This window comes from Diospyros lotus, chromosome 7 (genome assembly GCF_014633365.1).
Source record: "Diospyros lotus cultivar Yz01 chromosome 7, ASM1463336v1, whole genome shotgun sequence".
Classification (NCBI taxonomy): Eukaryota; Viridiplantae; Streptophyta; class Magnoliopsida; order Ericales; family Ebenaceae; genus Diospyros; species Diospyros lotus.
Genome location: NC_068344.1, coordinates 31,717,488 through 31,734,900, shown reverse-complemented (window position 1 = coordinate 31,734,900; position 17,413 = coordinate 31,717,488). Strand labels below are relative to the sequence as shown.

The window sequence follows — 17,413 nt, the reverse complement described above, 5'->3', positions numbered from 1 at the left end:
AATCGGTGGTCTATCAATACTCTCTCCCCCAACTTTCACCTTGTCCTCAAGATGGAAAAATGGAAACTGCTGTTGGATCATTGAGTAGGGCTCCCAAGTGACTTCCAATGGTGGCAGGCCCTTCCACTGAATCAACACTTCTGCTCCTTGCATGCTCCTTCCATTCCCCGAGCACACTCCTAGCACCGTTGAGGGTTCTACCACCATTTCCAGATCTTCAGTAAGCTGTTTGGGCAACTCTCTCGTGGCCTTCATTGCACCCTTAGCCTCTCGTAGTTGGGACATGTGAAATGTTGGGTGGATTTGACAATGCGGTGGCAGTTTCAGCTGGTAAGACACAGGACCTGCCTCCTTCTCAATCTCAAATAGGCCATAATAGTGTGCCGCTAGTTTCTCATTTGCACAGGCAGCCATAGACCTTTGCCGATACGGCCTTAATTTCAAATATACTAAAGTCTCCTACTTGGAACTTCACATCCCTTCTTTCCCCATCTGCTCTCTTCTTCATTATTGCTTGTGCCCTCAAAAGTTGTGCCTTCAGTTCATCTAGGATCTCATCCCTTTCAATCATTTGCTGCTCCACCATCGAGACGGGGGTAGTTCCCTTCTCAAACCTCACTAAGGGAGGCGGTTCCCTCCCATACACCACTTGGAAGGGAGTTAATTTAGCAGTTGTATGATAGGAGGTATTGTACCATAATTTAGCCCGTGGTAACCAAGCGAACCAAGCCTTTGGTTTGGAAGAAGCAAAACATCTCAAGTAGGTTTCCAAAGTCCGGTTGAGTACCTCGATTTGCCCATCCGTTTGTGGATGATAAGCCATACTTCTTTTGAGTTTGGTGCCCTGTAGCCTAAAAATCTCCTCCCAAAATCTGCTCATAAAAATTTTGTGTCTATCCGACACAATGGACCTAGGAACCCCATGGAGCCTCACCACTTCCTTAATAAAAGTTCCATCTACCTCCCCAGCTGTAAATGGATGTTTAAGGCCAATAAAATGCCCATATTTGCTAAGTCGATCCACCACGACCAAGATTGAGTCTACCTTGTTAGATTTTGGAAGTCCTTCAATAAAGTCCATGGCAATGTCGTCCCAAATCTGGTTAGGAATTGGTAGTGGCTATAACAGTACCCCCGGTGACAAGGTTATATATTTGTTTTGTTGACAAGTCGAACACTCACTTACATACTGATGGACATCCTTCTTCATACCCGACCAATAGACATTCGCCGACACCCTTTTGTAAGTTTTTAAAAACCCCGAATGACCTCCGATGCTCCCATCATGCCCTTCCTGGAGTATCAACGAAATTAGTGCGGATCCCTTGGGTAAGTAAAGTCGTACCTTGTAGACGAGGTGCTTGTCCACCAGCTGAAAATTAGGATGGGAGGAGGAGTCAGCTTGTAACTCTTGGATAATTTTTTGCAGCCTTGCATCAGTGTTTACCTCACTTACCACCTACTCCAAATGGACCACCCTAGGCACTGTCAAAACCATCAAAGTTGTTGTGTGATAGATTTTGGATAGCCCATCAGTCGCCTTATTCTCCATCCCAGCCCGATAATGTATCTCAAATTGGTATCCCATCAACTTCACCATCCATTTCAAATATTTCGGACTTACCTCCCATTACTCCATCAAGTACTTGAGGCTTTTTTGATCCGTTCTAATAAAAAAATTTCTTCCTAACAAGTAGTGCCTCCATTTTTTCACCTCAAACATTATGGCCATGAGTTCTCTTTTATAAACAGATTTCTTACTCTCCAACTGACTGAATGCTTGGCTGAAATAAGCGATCGGCCTCTGTTCTTGCATCAAAACAGCCCCCATTCCATGCCTCGAGGCATCAGCTTCAATGGTGAAAGGCTTCTCAAAGTCGGATAAGGCTAAAACGAGTAAGGATATCATTTTAGCCTTGAGTTGTTGGAAGGCCTCTTCAGCAGTCACATCCCACAAGAAGTTTTTTTTTTAATTTATCAGTTAGAGTCTGAGCAAGCTTGCCATAGTCTCTCACAAAGCGTCTGTAGTACCCCGTAAGCCCAAGAAACCCCCTCAATTCCTTTACCGTTGTTGGAGTAGGCCAATCTATCATCGCTTGCACCTTGTTGCTATCAGCTAAAACCCCCAAATAAGAAATAACATGGCCCAAATACTCAATTTCTAGCTGCCCAAACACACACTTCTTGCTATTGGCCACCAGTTGGTTGTCCGCTAACACCCTTAACACACACCTTAGGTGCTATTCATGCTGCTCCAAACTGCTGCTGTACACCAAGATATCATCGAAAAACACCAACACAAAACGCCTCAAATAATCTTTGAAAATTTCATTCATCAACGCTTGGAAAGTAGCCGAGCGTTCATCAATCCAAAAGGCATCACTAGGGACTCATAATGCCCTTCATGAGTCTTGAATGTTGTCTTTGGGACATCCTCGGGCCTAACCCGAATCTGGTGGTAACCAGATTTTAAGTCAAGTTTGGAAAAAACCCTAGCACCATGCAACTCATCAAGTAACTCATCTATTACCGAAATGGGAAATTTGTTTGGAACCGTTACCTTGTTCAAGGCCCTATAATCGACACAAAAGTTTTGACGGTAGTTCGAGACAGTCCCTCTCTGCCAAAGAGCTAAAAATTGCTCTTCTATCGACCCTTCTTGAGTGGGTCGAAATCAGTTTCGCAACAACAACTTGAAATCCTCCCAAGTCCTCATTCTCCGCCTTTTTTCTTCCCACTGAAACCACGAGAGGGCGGGTCCTTCCAAACATACAGCTGCTGTATCCACCTTCTCCATATCAGTCAACCCATTCACCGAGAAGTTTCGCTCGGCCCTGAAAATCCAGCCATCTGGGTCACCTCCATCGAAGAGCGGCATTTCCAGCCGGCATCCGCGAGATTCTGATCGCCAGCCACCCTCGACCCCCTCCGTTTCAGCTCGCCTCCCACCCGCCTCGGGCGTTGCCTCCGAGTCACCTACCTCAGGTGATTGTTCTCCCCACTTCTCCTTGTTCTTCCTTTCTCGTTGTTGCTCCTCCCATCTCGCTCTCATCCATTCGAACTGTTCCAACAAGGAAACAACATTCTTCTCCACTGATCGAATCTCACTTCTCATGGCATTCGATTCACTCTTCATGGCGTCCACGCCTAGTTGTACGCTATCCAACCCCTTCTCTAAATCTCCCACTCGATCCGTTAAGTTCACCATTAGGATCGCAATGCTCTGATACCAAAATGGTAGAATTCTAAGAATTGTAAGAATACTTGATTCAATAAGCAAGAGTTTCAAACCAATTACAGCCAAAGAAGAAAGAAAACAGGGCAATTCGAGAGGCCCTTAATCTCTCCTACTTTATGGAAAAATTCTTCACACCTCCCTCACCTACGCCACCTCTCTTTTATTCCTCATTCTCTAACGGAATTAGAATCCGCACATGCAGGTTGTTACACAACCTTGCAATTCCTGTTCTACCCCTCCTCTAACAGCTAATTTCCCTAATTCCAAAACTATCCCTGATTCCTTGGACGCCTTTGGTATGTCCAGTGAATCGGTGGTCTATCACCTTGCTTCTATGGGTTACATTCTCATTAATAATTTAATAAAAATTGTTGATGCAATAATAAGGAAAAAGAAAAAGAACATGAAGAAACATTGTTGCTGCAACAGTAGTCAGAGAAGAAGAAATGCTACTGCTGAAGCATCTGTGGCAGCAAAAAGAGAAATGAAGATGATTAAATGCTGCTGCATCACCAGATGCGGCAAAGAAAGAGAAATGCAATGCTGTTACTAATAGCAGTTGCTGCAAAAAAGGAGGAGCATGCCTGTGTTTGCTCTTGGTGGAAGCAATCTAGCTTTCCTTTTGAATTTGTGATGGAATGTCCAAATAAATTCCTAAGCTGTTCAGTTTTTTCATAATATGGGTAAAATGATCTCTTCGATCACAAGACCCACAACCAATACCAGATGGTAAATAAGTGGCTTTATGCAGGAATGGGTTCTGGATTGTAATCCTACTAATCCTATTAGAATCCTACCAAAAATAATCATATGTGCGATCTGAATTACCCTTGAAAATGGATCACAGGATCATGGAATCCCATGATGAGATTTGATAACTATGTATCTATCTATTTTATTTTCATTAATAATCTTTTTATTGTTATTTTAAGGGATTTAATCCAACTCATCATAAAACTGAAATTAACTGATTTATGAATTCCCTCTGTCCATCTCATCTCTGCTTCACTTTGAGTGTTTCCTTGCTTGGGCAGTTGGCCATTGGAACTATTCTCTTGCAACCTCTCTTGGTCAAGTTTCATTCTTTGGGTATCCTACTAGTTTGTTTCCAAATGCCATACCATCATCAGATCAGCAAGGGAAAAATGGGACTAATATTTCCAAACTTCATAACATTTAGGAATTGCATTAAATTAACTTGGTAAAGCATGTATTAGGTCTTTCTTTTCTTCTCTTTTTTCTTTTTTGAGCGAGAATGATACTTCATTTGAATTAGAATGGGCTTATTTATGAAAGTAAGGTTTTTTTTAAACATATGGTAGCCATTCATAAATGCATTCTCTCTCTCTCATTGTCTTTATCCCATGGTCTATATGTTCTGCAGATGGCATTCCAAGAGAGATTTCGTTTTCTTCAGGCAATGGTTTCGGGGGCAAGATGGAACGTATAGTAAGAGACTTGTATTCAGCCAATGGTTTTAGACCTATTAGCTATTATATGTGTTTGTGTGTGCTACTGTTGGCCTGGTGCACTATAAACTTTCCCTTTGTATGTGATATTTTGCCACACATCATGGGTTTGTTTTATTTGCAGAGGTCTCTCCATCAACAATTCCATATTGGAATATAAAATCTCCATTTGACTTAACATATGCTGATGACTATTTGAAAGTCTAAAGTGTTACAACTTCAGCTCTCCTTAGTACAGTTGTTAACCCTGCATTAGAGTGGTGCGATGTACAAGAGTGATGCTGGGGTTTAGTTGTATTTAGTTGTTGGCATGACTAATAACCTAAACGGAAACTGCCTCCAAAATTTATTTGGATCATCTTAAATGAGAATTCTTTTAGTTACTTGGAAGAAAGGACTTTGGGCATTGGTAGGGAAGGAGTTTCTTGGTTATCTCCAATGTATGATTCTTGGTTTTGATTTCTGCTTGTTCTGTTGTCTTCTTCAGATCCTGTACAATCTTGTTTCAGGGCTTTGCTCTATCTGCTGTGCATTTTATTCTCATTGTGGAACATTCAAACTGGGGAAAGCTGAATGTATCAATCTAGGGATAGTGGTTATAAAAGAATTCAAAAATCTCTTATACTTTGAGTTGGAACAACATTATTACTTTTGCATGTGGCTGATTGCATTGTTCTCTCACCCTCCCTCACTTCCCTCCATACATTCTATGCACATAGTGAATGTTGTATGTTTGCTATATTTATGTTTCTCTGGTACATATCTTGCAACTATTTATACAAATTGAGTGGGATTGGTGCATATTGATGGATTTGACTAGTCAAGAGATGAATGCATCACATTGAAACCTGGAAGTGTTCGTAGTTGAAAATGAATAGAGGGAATTGATTGAGATTGTATGGGTAGAAGCAAGCGAGAGCACATAACGCTCCTGTGAGGAATTATTTCACTAGATTGAGATTTCCAGAGGAGAAAAGGGAATGCTAGGAAGGGTCAGGTTAGCAAGGAGAGAAGATGTGGTTGCCTTGACCTTAGCGGATAATATATCTTTTAATGAAATCCAAGAGGATGAAAAATAGATCCTTATAGTTAGCTCTCTAAGTTTTAGACTTAGGCTTGGTAGTATAGTTAGGCTTGGTTCTCTAAGCGTAGCGGAGATGAGGATGCTAAGATAGATGTGTGGCCATACAAGAAAAGATAAAATTAAAAATGAGGTTATTCGTAATAAGGTAAGAGTAGTGCCAATTGAGGAGAAGATGATAGAGACTAGACTAAGATGGTTTGGTCATGTGAGAAGAAGACCAAGAGACGCTCCTGTGAGGAGAGTTGATGAAATGGAACAATTAGTCAAAAAAAGAGGTAGAGGTAGACCCAAGAAAACTTTGGGAGAGACATTAAAGTTTAATATGAAGTGTATGGGCCTAAATGAAGTTTTTTGTTGTTGTTTTCTTGTAATATTAATTGGTTCAGAATCTTTTTTTTTTTTTTTTTAACATTTTACCTTCAACTCTTAGTTTGTGTTATTAAGCAGGTGATATTGTCTTATCTGCTTGATTATACATGTTACCTTGATTTGGATAAACTTATTTTCATTTTCAAATGATTAATTAAACTAATTTTCAGACAAGCTGTCTTCCACCCATAATGTTGTGAGGAACCTTATTATTCCGTTTGTTTGCTAGGAAGGTAAATGATGTCTTGGTTTGATCAAGATGAATGTAGTGTAATACAGCCTTTTTAACTTTCTCAAAAGAGCATCCTCAATACACAAGGCTCCTCACTTTGCTAGGGTCAGATAAGGGTTTGATCTCTACACTGCCTTCCACTTTCTTTTTGCATAGAGGCTGTTTCTCAATTTCTCAAAAGAAAATGTGAAGTTATTTATGGAAATTTCTCAATTTGTGTTGATACAACTAATTGTTTCCTTATATTCTGTCATATTTTTGTGTATTTTATTGTATTCCAGTGTCCCTAATAGAAACCTAGAATTTTGTTTTTCCACTATTGTTTTGTTTGGTCTCCAGGAAACCAAAATGTTTCAATTGGTTTAGTGAGGATAAATTGAAACTTTTGTTCCTTGTATCTTCAAACTTTAGTCATGTTAAATTTGTTTTATTCTTATCTTGTTTTATATTCTACTGCTTGATATAATTGTTAATTGTACCTCAAATGCAAAACCCAATCAATTAATGCCCTTAGCATGATTTCCTTTGTTCCTTCATTTTTTCCTTGAGGCATGGCTTTTACAGGAATGATGACTTATTTCAGTGTCTTAGTAACCAAAACCCGCTATGTGCTGTTTGTAAGCTTCCCACATTGGTAAATTATGTCTTAGTTCACGCATTGGTAAATTATGTTGTGAAAGATTTTTGTACTGGTTCTCAAAGTTTTTGGTGAAACATGTTAAGGTTCAGTTTTTACTTTTACGGCTATGACAACAGAAGGTTATTTCATATTCTGCTGAAAATATGAAGATATTTTATTTCTATGTAAATATAAGAAACTGTTAAAAGGTATTAACCGCCTATCATCTAAAAGTCTAAAATGTTAGAGAGGAGTAACTTTATCTTTTATATCAGTTTTATCTCTCAATGTATCCATCACAGTGTTAAATTTTACTGGATAGCTGGGCCAAACAGATTCAACTATTTTGTAGGAAATCAGAATAAAACTCTCATATCTTGAATGTACACGGGTACATCCTCTTATAGAGGAAAAGGAATACAAGAAAGGAAACTAATCTAATATGCAAGAAAGGAAACCAATCTAATATACAAGAAAGGAAAAGAAAGATACATATAAACATTCTTAGGAAAGTTTCCTAAGACTGAATTAGGTAATATCGTATTTCAATCTTTTGGAAACTTCTAAAGATCTCTTGACATATCTTCAGGATCCAACATATTTTCTTGATCCAACACTCTCCTTCAAGCTGATGAATGAATGTCTATCATTCCCAGCTTGCTTACTAGAACTTAAAATCGTTTTGCAGCCAACCCTTTAGTTAACACATTAGCTATTTGATTTTCAGATGACACATAAAGAATCTGAATTAGACTAGCATCCAACTTCTCCTTTATGAGGTGTCGGTCTATTTCTACATGCTTTGTCCTGTCATGCTAAACAAGATTGTGAACAATATTAATAGCTGATTGATTATCACAAAATAGCTCAATAGTACCTTGGATCTTGATCTTCAAATCTTCCAAAATAATCCGTAGCCACAATAATTCACATAAACCCAGGGCCATGGCCCTAAAGTCAGCTTGCGCACTAGATCTTGCCACCATATTTTGCTTTTTTCTCCTCCAAGATACAAGATTTCCCCCCCAAAAATATACAATACCTGGTGGTGGATCTCTTATCAATTAGAGAACCACCGTAATCTGCATTTGTGAATCCTTGTACATTTAATTCAGCCCTAGCTTTAAACAAGATGCCCTTACTTGGTGTGGCCTTTAAGTAGTGTAAGATCTTCCTTATTGCTTGCATATGCTCCTCGGTTGAGCTGTGCATGAATTGGCTTACTAGGCTGATAGTAAATGCTATGTCAAGCCTAGTATGAGAGAGATAGATTAGCTTGCCAACAAGTCTTTGGAACCTTCCTTTATCTACTGCCTTCCCCTCTTGATCTTTCTTCAATCTGATGTTAGGTTCCACAGGTACATTGGTTCCTCTACCCCTTGTCATCCTTGTTTCAACCAATAAGTCACACATACTTACGTTGGTGTTCGGTTGAGACAAACCTCAGCCACCTCTAGCACATAGAGCCAAAAAACTAGAGCCTCAAAATAAACAGAACAATCGATAGATGATTATTTATGCATAAACAAAAATAATCAATAAGAATGCAGAAACAAACACAAAGCGATTTACTGTGGTTCACCCGTTAATGAGGGCTACATTCATGTTGAACTCCGATGATGAGAGCTCACTGCACTATCAGAAAAATGGTTGCAGCCTCAGTATACACATCTTTCTCATTCACTCACTGTACAAACAAGAAAACTCTCTAACAAAAGTGCCTTATAACCACAACAAATTACAGATTAGAGGCAAAACCCTAGAAAATTAGAGAGAAGATGAACTATATAGAGAGCAATCGTAAAACAAAGAAATTAAGGAACCCTTAATGGTATAAACGATCGGAGGCTGTGCTACCTGAATCTCGAGGAGATGAAGGATATAAATAGGAAGAAGTAGCAGTGAGGATTTGATCTGAAAAAGGAGAATCGGTGGCCAAAAGAGCAGCAGGCTAAAGGACAAGGCAATCGAGCCAATTGAAGAAACGATAGGGGAGGTTGCCGTTTTGGCCCTCCAACTCATAGATCCCAAAACGCGGTCGTTTTGGGGTTGCCTATGGGCGGTTGCCAAATGGCCTTCCATCCCCTCAATCTTCAAAACGACGGCGTATGAAGCTTCACTGAATTCCAGCAATTGGGATAGGAAAATTCCGACCGTAAAGTAAGCAACTTCTATTCCCAAAAAGTATTTGAGAACCCCAAGGTCTTTAATCTCGAATTCCTTAGCCAATTTTCCTTCGAGGGTTTGCTGTTCTTCATCATCATTTCTTGTGACCACTATATCATCAACACATACTAGTAAAGCTGTGACTTTTTCTCCCAAATGTTTAAAGAAGAAGGTATAGTCCCCTCTACTTTGGGAGTATCCCATAGACTTCATAGCCTTAGAAAACCTCTCAAACCATGCCCTTGGGGATTGCTTGAACCCATACAAAGCCTTTTTCAGCCTGCACACTATACCTGACTCTCCTTCCTAAAATCCAGGAGGTAACTCCATGAGCACTTCCTACTCTAAGTCCCCATGTAAGAAGGTATTCTTTACATGAAGTTGTTGCATCTTCAACTTGAAATGAGCTGCTAGAGATATAAGAATCTTCACAGTGAGATCTTTTCCATGGGGGCAAAGGTCTCAAGATAATCTATGTCATAGGACTGAGTGCAACCCTTAGCCACCAACTTAGCTTTGTACCTCTCCAAATTCCATAAGCCTTGTACTTTAAATTAAATATCCATCTATAGCCAACTGGGAGGGGGGGGGGGGGGGTTATTCCCTTAGGTCTAATCACCAATTCCCATGTTTGGTTTTTATTTAGAGCCTTCATCTCCTCTAGCATGGCTTGCTTCTAATTCTGGACTTTAGAGCCTCATCTACTGACTTAGGAATAACAATGGTATGCAATGAGGTTAGGAAGCTTTTGTGGCTTTGGGAGAGACGATGGTAGGATAGGTAATTAGACCAAGGGTGTAAGGTACAACTTCTGACCCCTTTCCTTACAGCAATTGGCAGGTCCAAGTCATTAGAAACAGGGTTAGGGAGGGTTGAATCCAATGGTTGTGTGGATTCCATACCTAAACTGAGGTCTGATGCTGATGCAGGCTGAGAGTCCACAATGGGCTGCCTCCTTTTGAACACATATGGTGAGCCTTTAAACCTAACTGGGGATGGCAACCGAGGGACTACTTGCTCATTGGATGTTGCTGGTTGAGGAGAGATAGGAGAGGAAGTAGGAGGGATAAGAATAGGGATGGAATTAGGTTGCAGAGACTGGTTTGTGTTAATTAGAGGGTCAGTCATTGGGTCATTGGAGCTGGTTGGTGTAGGTGCCAAGTCAGGAAAGTCATCCCCAATACTTTGGTCCCCATATTCTCCATTCTCCCCCGGGGACCAATTGGAGGAGGACCAAAAAAGGGTTGAGATTCAACAAAGGTAACATCTTTGGAGACATAATTTTCTAGAGGTAGGATTGTAACACTTATAGCCCTTTTGAGTAGGAGAGTAATCAAGGAAGACACACCTAAGAGCTCTAGGATCAAGTTTGTCTCGTTGGTTTTTAGGAATGTGAACAAAGCACACACAACCAAACACTCGAAGTGGAAGAGGGGTATGTAGACTGAAGTCTAGGAAGGAGGATAAACATCAGAAAGGGGTTTGATTATTTAAAACCTCAGATGGAACTCTATTAATGAGATAGGTTGCTGTTAGAACAATCTCTCCCCAGTAATTTTTAGTGACATGGTGATGATGGAGAAGAGCCCTAGCAACATTAAGAAGATGTCTCATCTTCCTTTCAGTTACTCCATTTTGTTGTGGAGTATTTATGTAGGAAGACTTGTTGGAGAGTCCTAGCTTATGAGGAAGTCATGGGAAGCAGATAAGAAGCCAATGCAGCAGATAAGCCTCCAGCAGATCAGGGAAAGGAGATAAAGATGTAGATAGATAAGTTGCTAAAATCCAGGAAAAATAATAGGAGTAGATAGAAGTTTCTTATCTTATTTTATTCTAAAATTCTGTTGTATATCAGCTCCTAAATTCTAGGATTAGATAACATAGAAACTTGTATAAGTAGGATTCCTATCTATTGAATCAAATATCGAGTTCATTGATCAAAACTCAACTTGAATTCTGGGTTCCCTACTAGGGACCGAATCTGTTCATGGTATCAGAGCTTGGTTTCCATAGCTGAGTATCTCGATCAATATGGCTAGCCCTAATCCAGCAGCCATTCCTGCAATTGAGGAATCTTCTCTCAGATCAGCGTCCCAACAGTCGAGCATGCAGCCTACCGTTATTCTTGTCAGCACCCTCTCCATGGATAGCCAAACTCTGCAAATCACATAACACAAGCTAAATGGCAGAAATTTCAGGGAATGGTCATAGTCCGTGACTTTGGTGATTAAGGGCAAAGGAAAATTTGGCTACCTCATTGGGATCGTTCCAACACCTCAAGAAGAGTTTGGGGATTACTAGCGATGGGAAGTAGAGAACTCTATTCTCATGGTGTGGCTAATCAACTCGATGGAAGCAAAGATAGGCTGAACCTATTTGTTTTGCAAGACTACAAAAGAAGTATGGGATGCAGTCCAGGAGCTATATTCCGATCTTGAAAATATTGCCCAATGTTTCGAGATTAGGGCAGCTATTCGGACTACAAAACAAAGTGGACTCTCTGTTACTGAATACTACAACAATTTAGTAGAGCTATGGTAAGAGATGGATTTCTATTATGATCCAAAGTGGGAATGCTCAAGTGACAGCCAAAAATATAACAAGATGCAGGAAAAAGAACGAGTTTTCGACTTTCTTCAAGGCCTCAATTCGGATTTGGATGAGGTTTGGGGACGCCTCTGAGGCATCAAGCCACTGCCAACACTTAGAGAAACATTCGTGGAAGTTGGACGTGAGGAAAGCAGAAGGAGAGTCATGCTTGTTTTAGCAGAACCCAACACTGGATCTGCCCTTGCTGCAACAAGAAAAGAAGAAAATCTAAGGGCTAAACAGTAGTGTGAACATTGTAATAAGCCCTACCATACAAAAAGCAACTGCTGGAAACTTCATGGAAAGCCACCGAATTGGCAACCAAGAAACAAGAAGGAGAAGGAGAAGGAGAAGGAGAAGGAAAGACCAGCTTATATAGCTACGAGTATGCTTGCAACTGCAAGTGCTCCTAACAACGAAAAAGGTATGGGATTGAATTTAACAACATATCAGGTAGATTTCTTGCAAAAATTACTGAATGGTGCACATATTTCAAAGGAGATAGATGGACCAGCAACAGCTACTCCAGCACCGTCTTTGGCCCAAAGAGGTAACTTAGTTTTTTCCCTAACTACTAGAAGGGTAAGCAACAACAGTTGGGTTGTGGATACAGGAGCATCCAATCATATGACCGGATCCATGGCTATGCTTGAAAATTTTCAGTTGGAAAATAGGGATCTAACTGTGTTAATGGCAGATGGAACAATATCTTCAGTTCAGGGAAAAGAAAAAGTTTGTGTGGTTGGTTTAGTACTTGAATCTGTCTTATATATGCCAAATTTAAAGTGTAGCTTGTTATCTGTGAGTAAACTCACTAATGACCTGAATTGCATTGTGGCATTCTTCTCCTCACATTGTGTTTTTCAAGATTGATCCATGGGAAAGATGATTGGCAGTGTTGAGGAGAAGGATAAGCTCTATTGGGTATTGGACAGCAAGGTTTTTCTTTGTTAGTTGACTCGTAGTTTTTCTTTTTCGATTAGTTTGAATTTAGAAATTTTGTTATGACATAAACGTTTTGCTCATCCTAGTTTTTAGTATTTGAAACATTTGTTTCCTGATTTATTCATCAATAAAACTAATTTGGAGCTCAAGTGTGACCATTGCATTCTTGCCAAACAAACTCACAGTTCTTACTCTCAAAAAGCATATAATCCTTCCAAGCCATTCCATTTGATCCATAGTGATATATGGGGCAGTGTTCTAAAAATCAGCCTAGGCAGCCCCTGGCCGCCCCGAATATGGCCTGGTCAGCCCTTCTAGTCGCTGGCCCGATTAATCGGGCGGCAGCAGCGCATAGGCGGCCTAGGCAATGCCTAGCCGCCTGGGCGCGCCACCTGGGATGCCTAATTTTTGGGTTTAAATCTTACCCTTTGTCGATTCCGAAGCCTCTCTTACTCCTCTCAGCTGTCTCGCCCTCTCAACCCAAGGCCCCTACTGCCTCAACGCCGTCGGTACCTCCTCGCTGCCTCCAGCTCCATCGCGACCTCCTCATCGCCTCTACACCGTCAAGCTCTGTCCTCGCTGGATTTACACCATTGCCACCGCTGTCAAGCTCCATCTCCGCTTCCGCTTCCGACCCCTCTCTCTCTCTTTCTGTGTCTCTCGCGCGCGGGTTGCTGGTGTTAGCTTTGTTATGCATTTAATTTTTTTTATTTATATGTTAGTTGTTAGCTGTTAGATATGTTAAATATATTAGATATATATATTTTTCTATTTCTATTTATATGTTAGATATATATCTAATTTATAAATGTTAGATATATATATATATATTTTCATGCCACTTTCAACTTTGATTTAATTGAAAATAACATCAAATTACATCACAAAATTAAAAAAATTAAAAAAAATCAACAGTTTTCCTAAGCTCGACTAGCGCCTAGCGCGTTTTAGAACACTGATATGGGGTCTAGCTAGGGTTTCAAACTTGAATGGTACCAGATGATTTGTGACGTTCATTGATGATCACACAAGGGTATGTTTGGTGTATTTAATGAAAGAAAAATCTGAGGTACGTTCGATCTTTTAGAATTTCCATAAGCTTGTTCTAAACATATTTCAGTCCTCTATTTGCATCCTTAGGACTGATAATGGCCCTACACTCCCCGACAAAATGGGGTAGCTAAGAGAAAAAACTGTCATTTATTTGAAGTGGCTAGATTCTTGATGTTCACAAGTTCCACTCCTAATAGGTATTGGGGGGAGGCCGTTTTAACAGCCGCTTACTTGATTAATAGGCTCCCAACCAAAGTTCTAAAATACCAAACACTCTTGAACGACCTAATGACTACCTTTCCTTATGTTCGGATTCTCAATACTCTTACCCCAAAGGTGTTTGGATGTGTGGTTTATATCTATCAAACCAGCCCAAATCATCACAAACTAGAACCAAAGTCATTCAAGTGTATTTTCATTGGTTACTCTCCTACCCAAAATGGATATAAATGTTATTGTCCTACATCACCAAAATTCTTTGTTTCTTGTGATGTAATATTTGATGAAACAGTCTTTTATCACACCGGTACTACATCACAAGTGGAAGAAAGCCATTGGGATCCCACAATCTCAATGCCTATTACACTGCCAATATCTCCCTCTATTATTGGTGATGATCCTGTAGCTGGTTGTTCACAGCCTGCAACAATTGAATCCATCAATCTCTAATCATCAACTGCTACAAGCCCAAAATCTGATCACAGTCCAGATGAACTAGGGGAGACTGATCTAAGGGAAGAATTGAGTCCAGAAAAAGAACTTAAAGTGTACTCAAGAAAGCCAAAAAATCCTGCTCCTCAAATCAGCCAGTTGTTGGAACCTGAGATCGGTCCAGCAAATGAGGAAAGCAGAGCAGTAGCTAGCGGTGATCTTGATCTACCTATTGCAGTCAGAAAAGGGGTAAGATCTTGTGTGAAATATCTCATATCAAAGTATCTAAATTACTCTAAATTGTCCCCACAATTCAGGGTATTCACTGTAACTATGGATGAAGCTTCTATTCCCAGCAATATACATGAAGCTTTAGGTGATACAAATTGGAAGAATGCTGTGATGGAAGAAATGAAGTCTTTGGACAGCAACAACACATGGGAACTGGTGGACAGACCGAAGAATAAAAAGTAGCAGGCTGCAAATAGGTATTTACTGTTAAATATAAATCAAATGGGAGTATAGATCGTTATAAAGCCAGGTTGGTAGCCCAAGGGTACTCTAAAACCTATGGAATAGATTATGAAGAGACGTTTGCCCCGGTTGCAAAGTTAAATTCCATTAGAGTACTTCTATCCATTGCTGTTAACTTAGATTGAGAGCTATTTCAGTTCGACATCAAGAATGCTTTTCTAAATGGAGAGCTAGAAGAAGAGGTATATATGAAGATTCCACCTGGATTTGAAAACGAAGAAAGGATTGGGAAGGTATGCAAACTACACAAATCTCTCTACGGTTTGAAACAATCCCCTAGAGCATGGTTTAAAAAGTTTAGCTCAATCTAAACAAAATTTGGTTACAAGTAAGGTGAGGCCGACCATACTCTATTTATTAAACACTCAAATGGAAAAAGGTGTATATTGATTGTGTACGTGGATGATATAATTGTTAAAGGAGATGATACTAATGAAATTGCAGCTCTAAAACAAAGATTGAAAGAAGAGTTTGTGGTAAAAGACTTGGGAAATATGAAATATTTTTTGGGAATGGAAGTGGAAAGAAGTAAAGAAGGATTGTAATATCTCAACGAAAATATACTCTTGATCTTCTAAAAGATACAGGAATGCTTGCATGCAAACCAAGACAAACTCCACTTGAGAGGAATTGGAAGTATATGAAGAAGGATGATGATCCACTAGTAGATAAAGAGAGATATCAAAGGGTAGTTGGGAGATTGATTTATTTGTCGTTAACACGCCCAAATATAGTCTATTCAGTAAGCACCATAAGTCAATTTATGCATGCCCCAACTCAACAACATTTGAAAGCAATATATCACATTTTGGGATACCTAAAGGGCACACCAGGTAAGGGACTGCTGTTTAGAAAGACTGATGAAAGAGGGGCGGAGGGATTTTCTGATGCAGATTAGGCAGGGTTAATGGTTGATAGTCGATCTACATCAGGCTTTTGTACAAAGTTATGGGGTAACTTAGTCACGTGGAGAAGTAAAAAATAGTCTGTTGTAGCAAGAAGTAGTGTTGAAGCAGAGTTTAGGGCGATTGCCCAAGGAGTTTGCGAATTAATTTGGGTGGTAAGATTGATGGAAGATCTACAAATGTCGTTAACTAAACCAACACGACTCTACAATGATAGCAAGTCAGCCATAAGCATCGTTAACAACCTCGTACAACATGATAGGATGAAACATGTCAGGATTGATCGACACTTCATCCAAATAGAAGTAGAAGATGGAGGTATAAAACTTACCTACATTCCCACAGCAGACCAAGAGGCAGATATATTAACTAAATCCATGGCTAGACTAGGTTTTGAAATTCTCATCAAGCAGTTATGAATGAGAGATATCTATTCCTTAGCTTGAGGGGGGGTGTTGGAGAGTCCTAACTTATGAGAAAGTCACAGGAAGTAGATAAGAAGCCAATGCAGCAGATAAGCCTCCAACAGATTAGGGAAAGGAGATAAAGATGCAAATAGATAAGTTGCTAAAATCCAGGAAAAATAATAGGAGTAGATAGAAGTTTCTTATCTTATTGTATTCTAAAATTCTGTTGTATATCAGCTCCTAAATTCTAGGATTAGATAACATAGTAACTTGTATAAGTAGGATTCCTATCTATTGAATCAAATATTGAGTTCATTGATCAAAACTCAACTTGAATTCTGGGTTCCCTACTAGGGACCGAATCTGTTCAAGACTCATGAATAATCCCTTCTTGCTAGAAAAATTGATGCAAGTGATTATTGAAATAATCCCTTGCATTATCAGTGCGGGATTTTTGTATAGAGGTGCCAAATTGAGTAGAAATCATTTTGCAAAAATAGGGCAATACAATTCCAATGGCAGTTTTATCTTTTAATATCCAACACATTTGAGTACAATCATCTATAAAGGAAATGAACCACCTAGCACCAAAACAGTTGGGAATCTTGGATGGTCCCCAAACATCCGAATGGACTAAGGAAAAAGGTTTAGATGACATTTTATTACTGACTGGATAGGACACACGATGGTGTTTTGAAATAACACACACAACACCCTAAAACGTACTAGGCTCTAGGGTTTTAAACAAAGTAGGAAACATATGCTTTAACAAAGTTGTGAGAAAATAATTAGGAGAAAAAAAACCCTAAGAGGCTAGCCTCTTTTAGCTTGTTATTTATAATTAGCATAATAGGCCTTAAACTTATGGGTTTAATCTAATTATAAATAAAACACACATATAATAATTATAATATATACTAATAATTCTAACAAAAGTAAAAGGAGGGTGACCTAGCCTAAAATGATAGAGCCAAATGTTGGCAGAGTCAGAATTGGACTGGGATGAGCAAGCAATCATGTGTTGCCTCCCCTTAGGATCACTCTCCTTGTGTAAGAAGTATAGACCATTATGCTCCTCAGTCACACCAATCATCTTTTCCGTGCTCATGTCCTGAAATTCTCATATGAGAATAGAAAATAGCACGACAATTT

The 17,413-nt window shown here is 39.6% G+C and overlaps 1 protein-coding gene across 4 annotated transcripts in view; it reads left to right on the top strand.

Annotated features, from left to right (window-relative positions):
- Positions 1-17,413, top strand: part of LOC127806429 (protein ENHANCED DISEASE RESISTANCE 2) — an 87,005-nt gene that overhangs the window by 48,746 nt on the left and 20,846 nt on the right. For all 4 annotated transcript variants that reach the window (XM_052343720.1, XM_052343719.1, XM_052343718.1 and 1 more), the window contains exon 11: positions 4,623-4,687. In XM_052343720.1, coding sequence (XP_052199680.1) covers positions 4,623-4,687 — 65 coding nt within the window. The remainder of the gene's footprint in view (positions 1-4,622; positions 4,688-17,413) is intronic.